General features: G+C 38.9%; 1 protein-coding gene across 1 annotated transcript in view; it reads right to left on the minus strand.

The window, feature by feature from the left end:
• Positions 1-12464, minus strand: part of LOC127946839 (nuclear receptor ROR-alpha A) — a 264763-nt gene that overhangs the window by 74875 nt on the left and 177424 nt on the right. Inside the window, exon 2 of the mRNA XM_052543640.1 lies at positions 4179-4208. Within this exon, the coding sequence (XP_052399600.1) occupies positions 4179-4208 (30 nt within the window). The remainder of the gene's footprint in view (positions 1-4178; positions 4209-12464) is intronic.

The raw sequence follows: 12464 nt of genomic DNA on the forward strand, positions 1-12464 counted from the left end.
TTCACTTACGCCCTAAAAACTCCCAGAAATACCCGCATAGTAACATGCAAAAACCACATATGTCACATTAAGGTGACAAATTTTGCACAGGAAAACACCACTGACGGTTTTCTTCTAGTTAAAACAAATATTTTTTTTCCCGTCTTGCATTAAAAAGTACGTTTGCAATACAAAACATTATGTGGACCTTTTTATACAACACTGTTTTATTTCTGTCATTTATTTAAATTCCATAGAACACTCTGTTCTTAACGGGAGACATCCAAGTACTTAATTCCTGTCCAGTGCTGTGTTTTTCCTCTCCGAGAGATATTAAACAGCACTGTTTATATAAGGAAAAGAGTCTGTTGCCAGAAGGAACCACATGGCCTTGCAGTAGCACTATATAAAAAGGCTGGCCATAAAACTGTCAAGTTTTACGTAAAGCAAAACCATACACGAAACTGAGCTGTAAAACAGAGACTGTGGGGAGAGTTTCACAGTCAATGTTTACGCCACATTCTCAAATGGCTTGGGAGCATCTGTTCTAACCATTCAAAAACAGCGGAAAGATCAACATTTTCAGAAATGTGAAATGTCACAAATTGAAAAGTGAAATTTGCACTGTCACTCATTCTGCAGCTTATTCTGTTTTAAAAGTCTTGCCATTTTGTTGGTAGGAAGTTATGGGGGATGGGCTTGCACTTGTTTGTTAACTGCTAGGCCACAGCTCTGACAAAAGTAAACAATAAAAAAAATTATAAAAAATTTAATAAAGTAGATGTGTGTTCAGTATGGTAAACAATTATATTGTCTTAGTTGATTAATCAATGATTTTTCACATAGCCTCAATCATAAATAAATAAAAAGTTTTTGAATTTAAGCAAAACCGTGTAAGAAAAAAACAGTTGACAGTAGCATTGACTTTCATAATTTTTTAGTTGTTTTTTTCGGTCTGCCACTATGAATTATTCTATGAGCTTGTCTGAAGTGAAATTCAACCTGAACGTTCATTTCTGAAATGTTTGTTCATTTTCTTTGTCTCTGTGGCCCTTCTAAATGTTGAGCTGGTCAGAGAGACGGCCGGTGGGTCATAAAGAGGGGAACCGAAGTGTCCGTTCTCTTCCAGAAAGTGCTCGGGCTTATTAAGGGCTGAACGTGCAGCCAGTGAAGGCAGAGAGAGAGAGCAGGAAAGTGCCTGCTAGCCAACAGCTGCCCTGTAATTTATATTGATGAGGGGACCGGTGGGCCGCTTCCACGGTTTTGATCATTCAGACTAGAGAGGAGAGATGAGGCTGATAAGTCTGTGTGATGTGTGTGTGGGTAGGTGAGAGTTTGCGACGAGTGTGTTTGGGTAAGATTTTTGGAGTAGGAATAGGTTGCCAAGTCTGTGGGAATTCTGCTGGTCTTGTTTTGCGTTTGATTCTGAAATTAGATTTGTATAACATGAGCTTTTGACGAACCAAGTCAAAACAGGTAATAAGAATGGCGTTTTTCTGAAAACACTCAGGCCAACACAGTGAATTTACGGGAGAAGTTAACGGAGTAAATAACCAATAAATTGGGATAAATGAAAAAAATAATAATTATAATTATACAACATAAAAATAAATAAATTGGGGGAAAGTGAAAACAATAATAACAATAAACACTAAATGCAAAAAAAAAAAAAAACACAAATACTAAAAAGACATTATAAAAAAAAAATATTAATATATAATATATCATAAAAATTCGAGCAGGAAAACAATACTTGTTTTTAGGGGTGCTCCGATCACGATCAGCCGATCGTTAATGCGTATCTCGTCAGTAAAGCCGGTTTTCTAATCAGCGGTTAATTCGATCAGGTGCGTGATTTCACATAGAGCAGCTGTTACTACACAGAGCCATTGTTAATAGAGAAGATGCGCAAATCCACTTCATTTTCAGCGTTTTTTGGCGCATCTTCTCAGTTAACAACGGCTCTGTGTAGTAACAGCTGCTCTATGTGAAATCACGCACCTGATGGAATTAACAGCTGATTAGAGAACCGGCTTTACTGACGAGATGCGCATTAACGATCGGACCGATCGTGATCGGAGCACCCCTACTTGTTTTTATGGAAACAATTAGGCCAGTTGTTCAGTGAATTTACAAGTGAGATAAGATAATTGGGTAATTTAATGCTGACCACAAATTGTCCATTAGGTTAGTTTGGGTTAGTTTTGGTCATTGGGCTGTCGTTGTCTCTCAGACCTGGCAACCCCGGATTGGGGGAAATATGTCTAAATGTAATGTTTGGGGGTTATAGCCTTGGGTGTTTTTGTGTGTGTGTGTTTGCATGTGCATATGAGCATGTGTATGAGCATATTCCAGTTCAGTTGCTTCCATGAATGCATTATGAGTGCATATGCGGCCTAGTTGATTGTAAAACGCACATTTGCACAACCCCCCTACCCAACACACTGTACATCCTCCAGCGAATATCTGCTGATCCCTTCATTCAAGTCAACATGAACATTTTATTCTCTAATGTGGTATATTTCCAAAATGCAACAGGAAAATCATCGAGAAGTTGACATTACATACCAAAATTGGCTTATTTAGCTACCATGTTTGAGTGCTAGGGCAACCGTGGTTTTTAGTGTATGCTGGGTGGTTCCTTGCTACTAATGAAAGTAATTCATCAGCACATTACAAGCGATAAAAAATGCTAATTTCTTTCATATCTTTTGAACCCTTTCTCTGTCAAAGATTGCTCTTTGACCCATGCCATGAGCCCAAAACATATCATCTTCACGATTCATTCTCTTACTCTTAATCTCCAATGGCCTCTCTCGCTTTCTCTGACATGTGTCGTTAGCATTTCTTTCACTGAGATTAAATAGTGAAGTCCGGTCCATGGCTTTGAACCTTCTCACTTGAAACGTTCTTTGATTTCACGTCCTTCTGTTAAGGGGAAGTGATCAGCACCGTAATTAAGATAGCAGTAGGGCCCTGGAAGAAAAGGATGAAAGACCACTGATCCACCTTTATGCTGACTGAATGGATAAGACAGCTACAACTGGGTATTTCTAAAGCCTTTCAATAAGTCAAGTGAATGTAGACAGATGAAAAGATGGCAGTATTTTCAAATAAAATGACAAGATGATCTTTCATTAGCTAGATTTATAGCTGACTAAAATGCAAAACAAATACATGCCTCTCAGGAACTTGATGATGCTATCTAGCTAAAAATGCTAAAAACACCAACACCTCTACAGTTTTCACTATTGACTGCTGCTTAAATGTTTTCAAAATAGAATAGCTTTAATAATCGCAAGCTAAAGTATTTTGAACAAGTGGTTATTTGGTAAATGCTACTTACGGTAGCCAACCTTTACCGTGACAAAATGAGATATCATTATAGCTTGATTGTGGTTTAACTACTTCAGAATTGTATCTTGTTAAGCTACTCATAATTTAAAGTGGAAATGAAAAGGAAGTATTCAAAGATTCAGCTTTAAACACTTCTTTAGAAACTCAGGTGTGAAATTGAACGGACCTGAAACCTCAAGAATACTAGAAACTAAGATCAAATCACTGATAAACTTAATCTGTAGGATGCACAGAGTATTCAAAGGTCATGTATGCAAAACTACAATCTTCCCTCCAGAGCTGATATCCATCTTTCTCAGAGACTTCTCAAAATGAACGCCTTTAACCTCACATGAAGCTCATGCACAAACTAGATCTTTGTTTTCAAAGGGCAGGCAATGCAGATATAGCACCTTCTTTAAAAGTAATATTAAAATAATAAATAAATAAAATGCCTTTACCCCTATGAAGGATTTAGATTTCTACAGTATATAAGCATTTTTCAGCAGTGAAAATTAAACTGAGGAATAGTTTTCTTACAAATAGCACTATTATTGTTGTCAACTACACAAATAAATAAATAAATCTACAGTAGAAATAAATCTACAGATAGACAAAATTAAATATATATTTTTTTAATCAAACACACACACACACACACACACACACACACACACATATATATATATATATATATATATATATATATATATATATATATATATATATATATATATATAAAATAACCTGACAAACTTGTCAAAGTATGTCTTCAAAATTACAATAAAATATTAATAAAAAATACTTAATATCCAAATAATTTATTTAGAATTACCAATTTAATAAAAGAAATAACTACTTACAAGTGTGTGTCTTCTTTGTTACTGAAATACCTGAAAGAAAGAGAGATAAAAAAAATTTCCATTATTTAAAATAAATAGTATGTAAAACTACAGTTGTGTACAGCTGAACGCAATGTAAAATACAGAAAAAGCTGACAGCATATTGGAAGGGAGATGCTCTAAGCCGTGACATTGACTGAAAGCCAAAAGCTAGCTTTGACTGTGTTAATGCTTCCTAGTGCTGCCACTGGCTGTGCCTAAGCAAGGTCAGGCAGGTCAGTATGTTGCTGTCACATGGACCAGGCAGTCGCCTTTCTGTCAAAGTTGACCTCCATGCAATGGAAATTAACAGGAAATCACATACAGAATGCTAAACAGATCTGTGAATATGTTCTTGTCTGTTGGTGTAGCCCAGAAGCACAGGGTGCATCTTTATGTCTGACCTTATAAAGCATGACTAATGCCACAGAGGCACGAATGGATGTGCGTATCTGTGTGTGTGTGAAAGTGTTACTGAAACAGAGGGTCCCATGTGGACTGAGCGTGCTCATGCTCTATGGGCCAGAGCAGACTAATAGATCCCACTTGTCATGCGGAAGCAATGGCTAATTTTTCTACAGCTTGCTTTTGAAACTCAAGGGATGTCGAGCTGACATGATTCAGTAATTCCACAGAAAATAAAAAGAGGTCTGGTCGGCGATAACGATGCTTCAGATGCCTTTCTTTTTTTTTTTTTTAAGGGAAGAGGGAATACAAGTCAAAGATTGTAAAGCAAATGAGCAGGCACACATGCTCACAGACACACCTGAGGATATGACAGCAAAAACACAAAGAGGGCCCAGTATCGAAACTTGAGGCACTCCGTTCAAGCAATAAAGATCAACTACGCTATTGCTGGGAGCACAACGTCCAACTACAACATTGCACGAAAAAACAAACAAGCGATGATCCTCTTGTATCTTTCACCTGCAATCAAATCACAAAGCACTCGATGTCGGGGCAAAAGGCAATCACCGAAATATGATGTCAAGCTGTGGCTATTAGTGATAAAACTAAAAAGCTTAAAACAAAGGATAATTCGATTCAAATATAGGAGAAATATTTAAGACATAATTCACCCAAAGTAGAAACTTCTATAATCAATTACTCATCTTCATGTTGTCCCAATCCATTCATTGTGATTTTAAAATGCTGTTTTTTGTTCCACTGAGGAAAGAAAGGCATTTTTGGAACAACATGAGGCTGTGTAAATTCTGACAAAATTTTCATTTCAGAGTGAACTATCCCTGGACTAACTGTGTGAAATTATAACATGGTGGGTCCAAGGGAACAAGCCACTTATCCCATCCATGTTATTTGGGCCAGTTTCTTTCTTGGCGATTATTTGCCTTGATTGTTACAAATCCAGTAACTGTCATGGGTTAAAAGGCTGGACAAGGGAGGAGTCATCGATATCTGTTTATTCACTGTAGGTACAGTATTGTTCAAAATAATAGCAGTACAATGTGACTAACCAGAATAATCAAGGTTTTTCGTATATTTTTTTATTGCTACGTGGCAAACAAGTTACCAGTAGGTTCAGTAGATTCTCAGAAAACAAATGAGACCCAGCATTCATGATATGCACGCTCTTAAGGCTGTGCAATTGGGCAATTAGTTGAATTAGTTGAAAGGGGTGTGTTCAAAAAAATAGCAGTGTGGCATTCAATCACTGAGGTCATCAATTTTGTGAAGAAACAGGTGTGAATCAGGTGGCCCCTATTTAAGGATGAAGCCAACACTTGTTGAACATGCATTTGAAAGCTGAGGAAAATGGGTCGGTCAAGACATTGTTCAGAAGAACAGCGTACTTTGATTAAAAAGTTGATTAGAGAGGGGAAAACCTATAAAGAGGTGCAAAAAATGATAGGCTGTTCAGCTAAAATGATCTCCAATGCCTTAAAATGGGGAGCAAAACCAGAGACGTGGAATGAAAACGGAAGACAACCATCAAAATGGATAGAAGAATAACCAGAATGGCAAAGGCTCAGCCAATGATCACCTCCAGGATGATCAAAGACAGTCTGGAGTTACCTGTAAGTACTGTGACAGTTAGAAGACGTCTGTGTGAAGCTAATCTATTTTCAAGAATCCCCCGCAAAGTCCCTCTGTTAAAAAAAAGGCATGTGCAGAAGAGGTTACAATTTGCCAAAGAACACATCAACTGGCCTAAAGAGAAATGGAGGAACATTTTGTGGACTGATGAGAGTAAAATTGTTCTTTTGGGGTCCAAGGGCCACAGGCAGTTTGTGAGACGACCCCCAAACTCTGAATTCAAGCCACAGTACACAGTGAAGACAGTGAAGCATGGAGGTGCAAGCATCATGATATGGGCATGTTTCTCCTACTATGGTGTTGGGCCTATTTATCGCATACCAGGGATCATGGATCAGTTTGCATATGTTAAAATACTTGAAGATGTCATGTTGCCCTATGCTGAAGAGGACATGCCCTTGAAATGGTTGTTTCAACAAGACAATGACCCAAAACACACTAGTAAACGGGCAAAGTCTTGGTTCCAAACCAACAAAATTAATGTTATGGAGTGGCCAGCCCAATCTCCAGACCTTAATCCAATTGAGAACTGATATCAAAAATGCTGTTTCTGAAGCAAAACCAAGAAATGTGAATGAATTGTGGAATGTTGTTAAAGAATCATGGAGTGGAATAACAGCTGAGAGGTGCCACAAGTTGGTTGACTCCATGCCACACAGATGTCAAGCAGTTTTAAAAAACTGTGGTCATACAACTAAATATTAGTTTAGTGATTCACAGGATTGCTAAATCCCAGAAAAAAAAAATGTTTGTACAAAATAGTTTTGAGTTTGTACAGTCAAAGGTAGACACTGCTATTTTTTTGAACACACCCCTTTCAACTAATTGCCCAATTGCACAGCCTTAAGAGCGTGCATATCATGAATGCTGGGTCTTGTTTGTTTTCTGACAATCTACTGAACCTACTGGTAACTTGTTTGCCACGTAGCAATAAAAAATATACTAAAAACCTTGATTATTCTGGTTAGTCACATTGTACTGCTATTATTTTGAACAATACTGTAAGTATTTTAGAGATAATTCATAACATACCATCTTTTAAGAGTGGAAGACAAATTCATTGATAGATTAAAGTGTCAAAATGGATAGTCTATGCATTTCCAAATTGACAGTAAAATGTATGTAAAATTCAACAGCATTTAAAAATTAAGAGTGTCTTGGCATATCCCAAAGGCAACACTTTTCTAAATTATAATCTTTTGTACTCTACAGATAAAAGGAAGGCATAAAGGTATGGGCGATATCAGAAAACCTGCATTACCTAAAAAGTAGCCTAAAGCTAAGGTTAAATAGCCATTTAACTCCTTAAAAAGAAATAGTACAGCCTACTAGGTGACATCAAGCTTTTCAGATATAGCTTTGTGAACATGTAAACGAAAGCATGCTTCAGCGGTAACCGCAAAAACCACTGTGGAAAACAACATATATTCTATCACCATGTGGATAATGGCCAGTCTCACATACAGCATGAGACAAAACAGGTTGTGCTTTTGCGGTTATCAGATATCTCATGAACTCTGCTGAGAAGACTGTGAGGACACCGTCAGTCTTTGATCCAATTTCTGCCACTATCACTCATTTTTGCTCAGTCCTCCCTCTCTTTCTCAGCCTCTCTCTCTCTCCATGCGATCCCCATCCTTATTCCGTACCACTATCAGCTATCTGTCTCTGATCCTTCCCAAACCACAACAGCTATTCTGTCAATGTCACTTATAGATATGAAAACCAATCTTAACACAAAAAAAGTGTACTTGCTCGGAAATCATTACTGTCAAAAAGAGGATGCTAGACTCGGTCAGAAAAAATGGCCTGTTGCTAGGAGAGAGAGAGAGAGAGGAGGGGTGGGGAGAAAGCCCACTTCCTCCTCTAGGTGTAATTGGGAGGGTTCTGATTGGAGGGTGCAAAGGGAAGGGGCCAGGGAACCAATGGGTGAACAGAGTTTGGAGCTGGAGGGGGTCTGGGTCTAGGCCCTGACACTGGTGAAGCCTGCCAGGTTATGTCTACTCCACTGGAAGATGGGGTGATGGGTCATTTTGGAGGTGAATCCATCCTTGACAGATGGAAAAAGCTCATCTGGCATTCTTCAAAGGACGACATCATGATTGCGGTTACAAAGTGCTGTGAAATTCATCAACTGATCACACTACTGGAGGACAGTAATAAAAAAATAAAAAATGTTCATTAAGATTTAGACAAAGATTATAAGACAGATATATAGATATGTAACTGTAAGAAAGACAAGCAGATACAGTACAAAGGATAATGGATGGGTGGATAAATACTGTAGAAAGAGTGACAAAGATTGTGACAAAAAGACAGACAGACAGACAAACAGATAGATAGATAGATAGATAGATAGATCAATAGGTAGATAGAGTTGTCAAACCAAACTTTACCATCCTCAGAATACATGCACAAGAAAAAATGCCTTTAGAAGTTACATTGGCTCTGATATAAATATATATATATATATATATATATTGTTATCATTTTTATCATCTTGTTATCATTTGTGGACATGAAAGTCAACTCAAGGCTAAACACTTACTCATGATAATTTCCGCTTTTTGCATCAGCCAAGCTAAAGGTCATCTTTCCCAATGTCTACAGGTGAGTCATACAATTTAGATAATTATTTTGTGTGCATACTATTAATAAATCATTTTTAAAGCCATACATGACCCATGTCATTTTTAACTACAAAAATAGCAATTTCACAATTATAATATGTTACCATTCAAAAATACTGTCCGGGACTGATAACAGTGTGCTGGGTAATTCCTGGAAAATATTCTGAGCATGTCCACAGCCATCATTCATTGCTTTCTCCCTCTTGAAGATTCCATATGCCGAGCACACTGATGACTGTTTGAAGTTAACCTTTAGCACATCTGCCACGGAGGGCCGAGTCCCCTGCATTCCTGTCAGGTAAAGCTGCCTATATCACAGATGGGAAAAACCCGGTGACAGAGTAATGCGGATCTGGGTTCAGTTTCTCCTGGTGAAACTGTGTCATGCTCATGTTTAAAAAATAACAAAACTGATGTCAGGCCTGCATAACCAAGCAGGGTCTTTATTCCTTATCCAAATACCAGTCTAAAATGTTAAGAAACATGCAGGGTTCAAATTCAATTACTGGGTCCTAGATGTGTGAGCAAGAAAGTTCTGTCACCACCCAACCAGCGGCACTGAAGAGTGCCCTGCCTGGGTCTGTCTAGCAGGCTGTGCATCATAATTTCAGCTTCCTTAGCGCCTGACAGCAAATGATTATCATGGATGGTTATTGTCAGCGAGGCCTCTCCGGAAGGGTGCTTGACGTGCTGCGCTGGGGTTCGGCAGTCCGTGACATTCAAAGTTAGAGTCTCCTTCACGTAATGGAGCTGTCCCCTCACCGAGCTAATGGGAACGATCCATTTAACCTGTGGCAGAAACACACGGACGAGGAAGTTCCTAATGCGAGGCCAGTCCCGTAGGAGGGGGCTCGCTCAACATTCTCTCTTCCCCCGGGCTGCTGCCGGTCAGACCGCTTGATTCATCGACTGCTGCTTCACACTTATCCTCATTCACTGTTCAATCTAGGGAGACCTGCGAGGGGGGAGGACAAAGGCTCTCTCAGCCATTCAAGGACAAGGCTGGTATAGACGCCTCTGGAAAAGTAACAGCTGAGCTGGGTGGGAGTGATGACAGAGATGGAGATGGGTGGCTTGCTTGAGGGTTGGTGGACCCCAACGCAATTGTGATAGATTGGAAGAACAGTCCCCTGGTTTTAGGTAGGCATTTTACATTTACACAAAATGTTTCAGGTGTCAGTATAATTTTGTAATATAAAAAAGGGACTTTCCATTTTTAGTAGCCATTGCAAGTAAGGAAAGCTCTTAGACTCATCAACAGGCTACAAACTCAATGTACTGAACATGGCTGCATTCACCAAAAGCATCCTAATCATAAGTATATTTCATTGATGCTAATGGTTTCTACAATCTCTTAAGCCAGGGGTGTCCAATTCTGGTCCTGGAGGTCCAAAGTCCTGCAGAGTTTCACTCCAAACAGCTCCAACACACGTGCCTGGAAGTTTCCAGTGGGTCTAAAGAGCTTGATTAGCTTGCTCAGGTGTGTTTATTAAGGTTGGAGCTAAACTCTGCTGGACAGTGGCCTTCCAGGAACAGATTTGGACAGCCAATACAATGGGCTTACAATGTTTGCGCAATGAAGCACATAACAAAAAATGTGATCAAATTGATAAGCAGCCCTTCAGTTTTGGTTTTTACTAATATGGGGTCTGACTAGGGGAAGTTGTGGCCTAATGGTTAGAGCGTTGGACTCCCAATCGAAGGGTTGTGAGTTCGAGTCTCAGGCCGGACGGAATTGTGGGTGGGGGTAGTGCATGAACCGCTCTTTCTCCACCTTCAATACCACGACTTAGGTGCCCTTGAGCAAGGCATCGAACCCCCAACTGCTCCCCGGGCGCCGCAGCATAAATGGCTGCCCACTGCTCCGGGTGTGTGCTCGCAGTGTGTGTGTGTGTTCACTGCTCTGTGTGTGTGCATTTCGGATGGGTTAAATGCAGAGCACAAATTCTGAGTATGGGTCACCATACTTGGCTGAATGTCACTTCACTTCGAATGTAATAGGGTCTATTGATGTCTTAAAACCTTAAATTTTTTACTTGCAAATTAAGAGAAACTAGCCTTAGCATAGAAGAAATGCTACAATGTAGTTGTGACAACCACAAACATTTGCACAGATTTCTATCCACTTCTGTTTAAGGTATAGCATCATCAAGAGACAATATTATGGCCACCCACCCTCCGAAAATAAATTAATCTTTCATCCTGTCAATTATATTATAGAAAACATTTTGGTTTTGCAGACACAGATGTCTTAAGCTGGTCAGAAAATAACATGCAGTGCACATTCTTTAACAGATTACACATGCGTATGAACATTTATCCTGCCTAGCTAAAAAATGCACAGTAAAATCCTGTCTAAATATACATGCACTGAATAGAAAGCATCACCTTTCTTATAATCAAACAGTTGACATATTGAGATTAGCTATATATTTTGTTATTATAATTTTATATTTGAGAATTTGACCACTTATTGGGGTTATATAGAGTGTATCTGACACTGAGGTTAACATCAATTAGAAATGGAAGATTTTTAAAAAATCAAATGGTCTGTAAAAACCAACACTGATCTCATCTCCACCCATATTATGAAAACCAAGAATGCTTTTGCAAGAACTGTGTTATGATCAATACAAGTCTAGCAGATTATGATATCCTTCCTATACACATGCTAGTTAATTGCATATAGTGTGTCTTTTTAAATGACATATCACCTTGCAAATCATAAGTAGAGTTATTTAATCAGAAGAGAGGACAGATGTCATCCAAGTTTTGTTCCGTCAAAGTCATTCCGACATACTCTTAAGAGTTCTTCACTGACACACTTAGCCTTATTATACTTCATAAACTTTCAAATGCAAAATGCAATGATTAAAAAAGCTTGATGATTTTCATCATCTCTCCTCCTAATATTCTAAAACACTTAAGGAACTCCATAGAGAGGCCTTGTATTCTCCAGGGAGGATCAAGAGAAAAATGACTTCATCTCCAGGCGCTGTTATTTCTGGTCATTTCTAATTGGTTTTAACTAAAATCAAGCCACCGTGGCTGGCTCTACAGGTTCCCACTGAACGATTCGCCATCTGACATCTCCTCAAATAGCAGATTTACATCCAAATTAGTTTTAGAGGACGTAGAAATTACATTGTCGTAGTGTCACGTTGAAAAGGAGAACATGATGAGAAACCAAGCAGAAGTTTGCTGTGGAGACAAATCATGTAGGATAAAAGGCCACAGTAATCAAGCAGAGAAGAAATTCTGGAAAGACTCATTGGTTCTCAACCGGTTTAGCTTCAGAACTAGGAAAGGAGTCACCATTGATATTTGCATTTAGCAATATTCTTTCTTGCTGTCATGATCAGAACAGACCAGTCACCACTAGAACGACTGACCATCAAAGAGTCGGTTTAAGATTCAAGAAACTGGACAACCAGAACTTTACTCCATCCTCCTGCTTTTCCAGCCCAGGAGTCTAAAGGTAAGTCCCTAAAATTGTCTGGTAGCTTGTGAATAATAGATAGCAGCAAAGGGGATTGACGTAGGCCCAGGAAGGGCACTTGAACAGCAGGCATGGCTGGCAGGC

Source organism: Carassius gibelio, chromosome A25 (assembly GCF_023724105.1).
Source record: "Carassius gibelio isolate Cgi1373 ecotype wild population from Czech Republic chromosome A25, carGib1.2-hapl.c, whole genome shotgun sequence".
NCBI classification, from domain to species: domain Eukaryota; kingdom Metazoa; phylum Chordata; class Actinopteri; order Cypriniformes; family Cyprinidae; genus Carassius; species Carassius gibelio.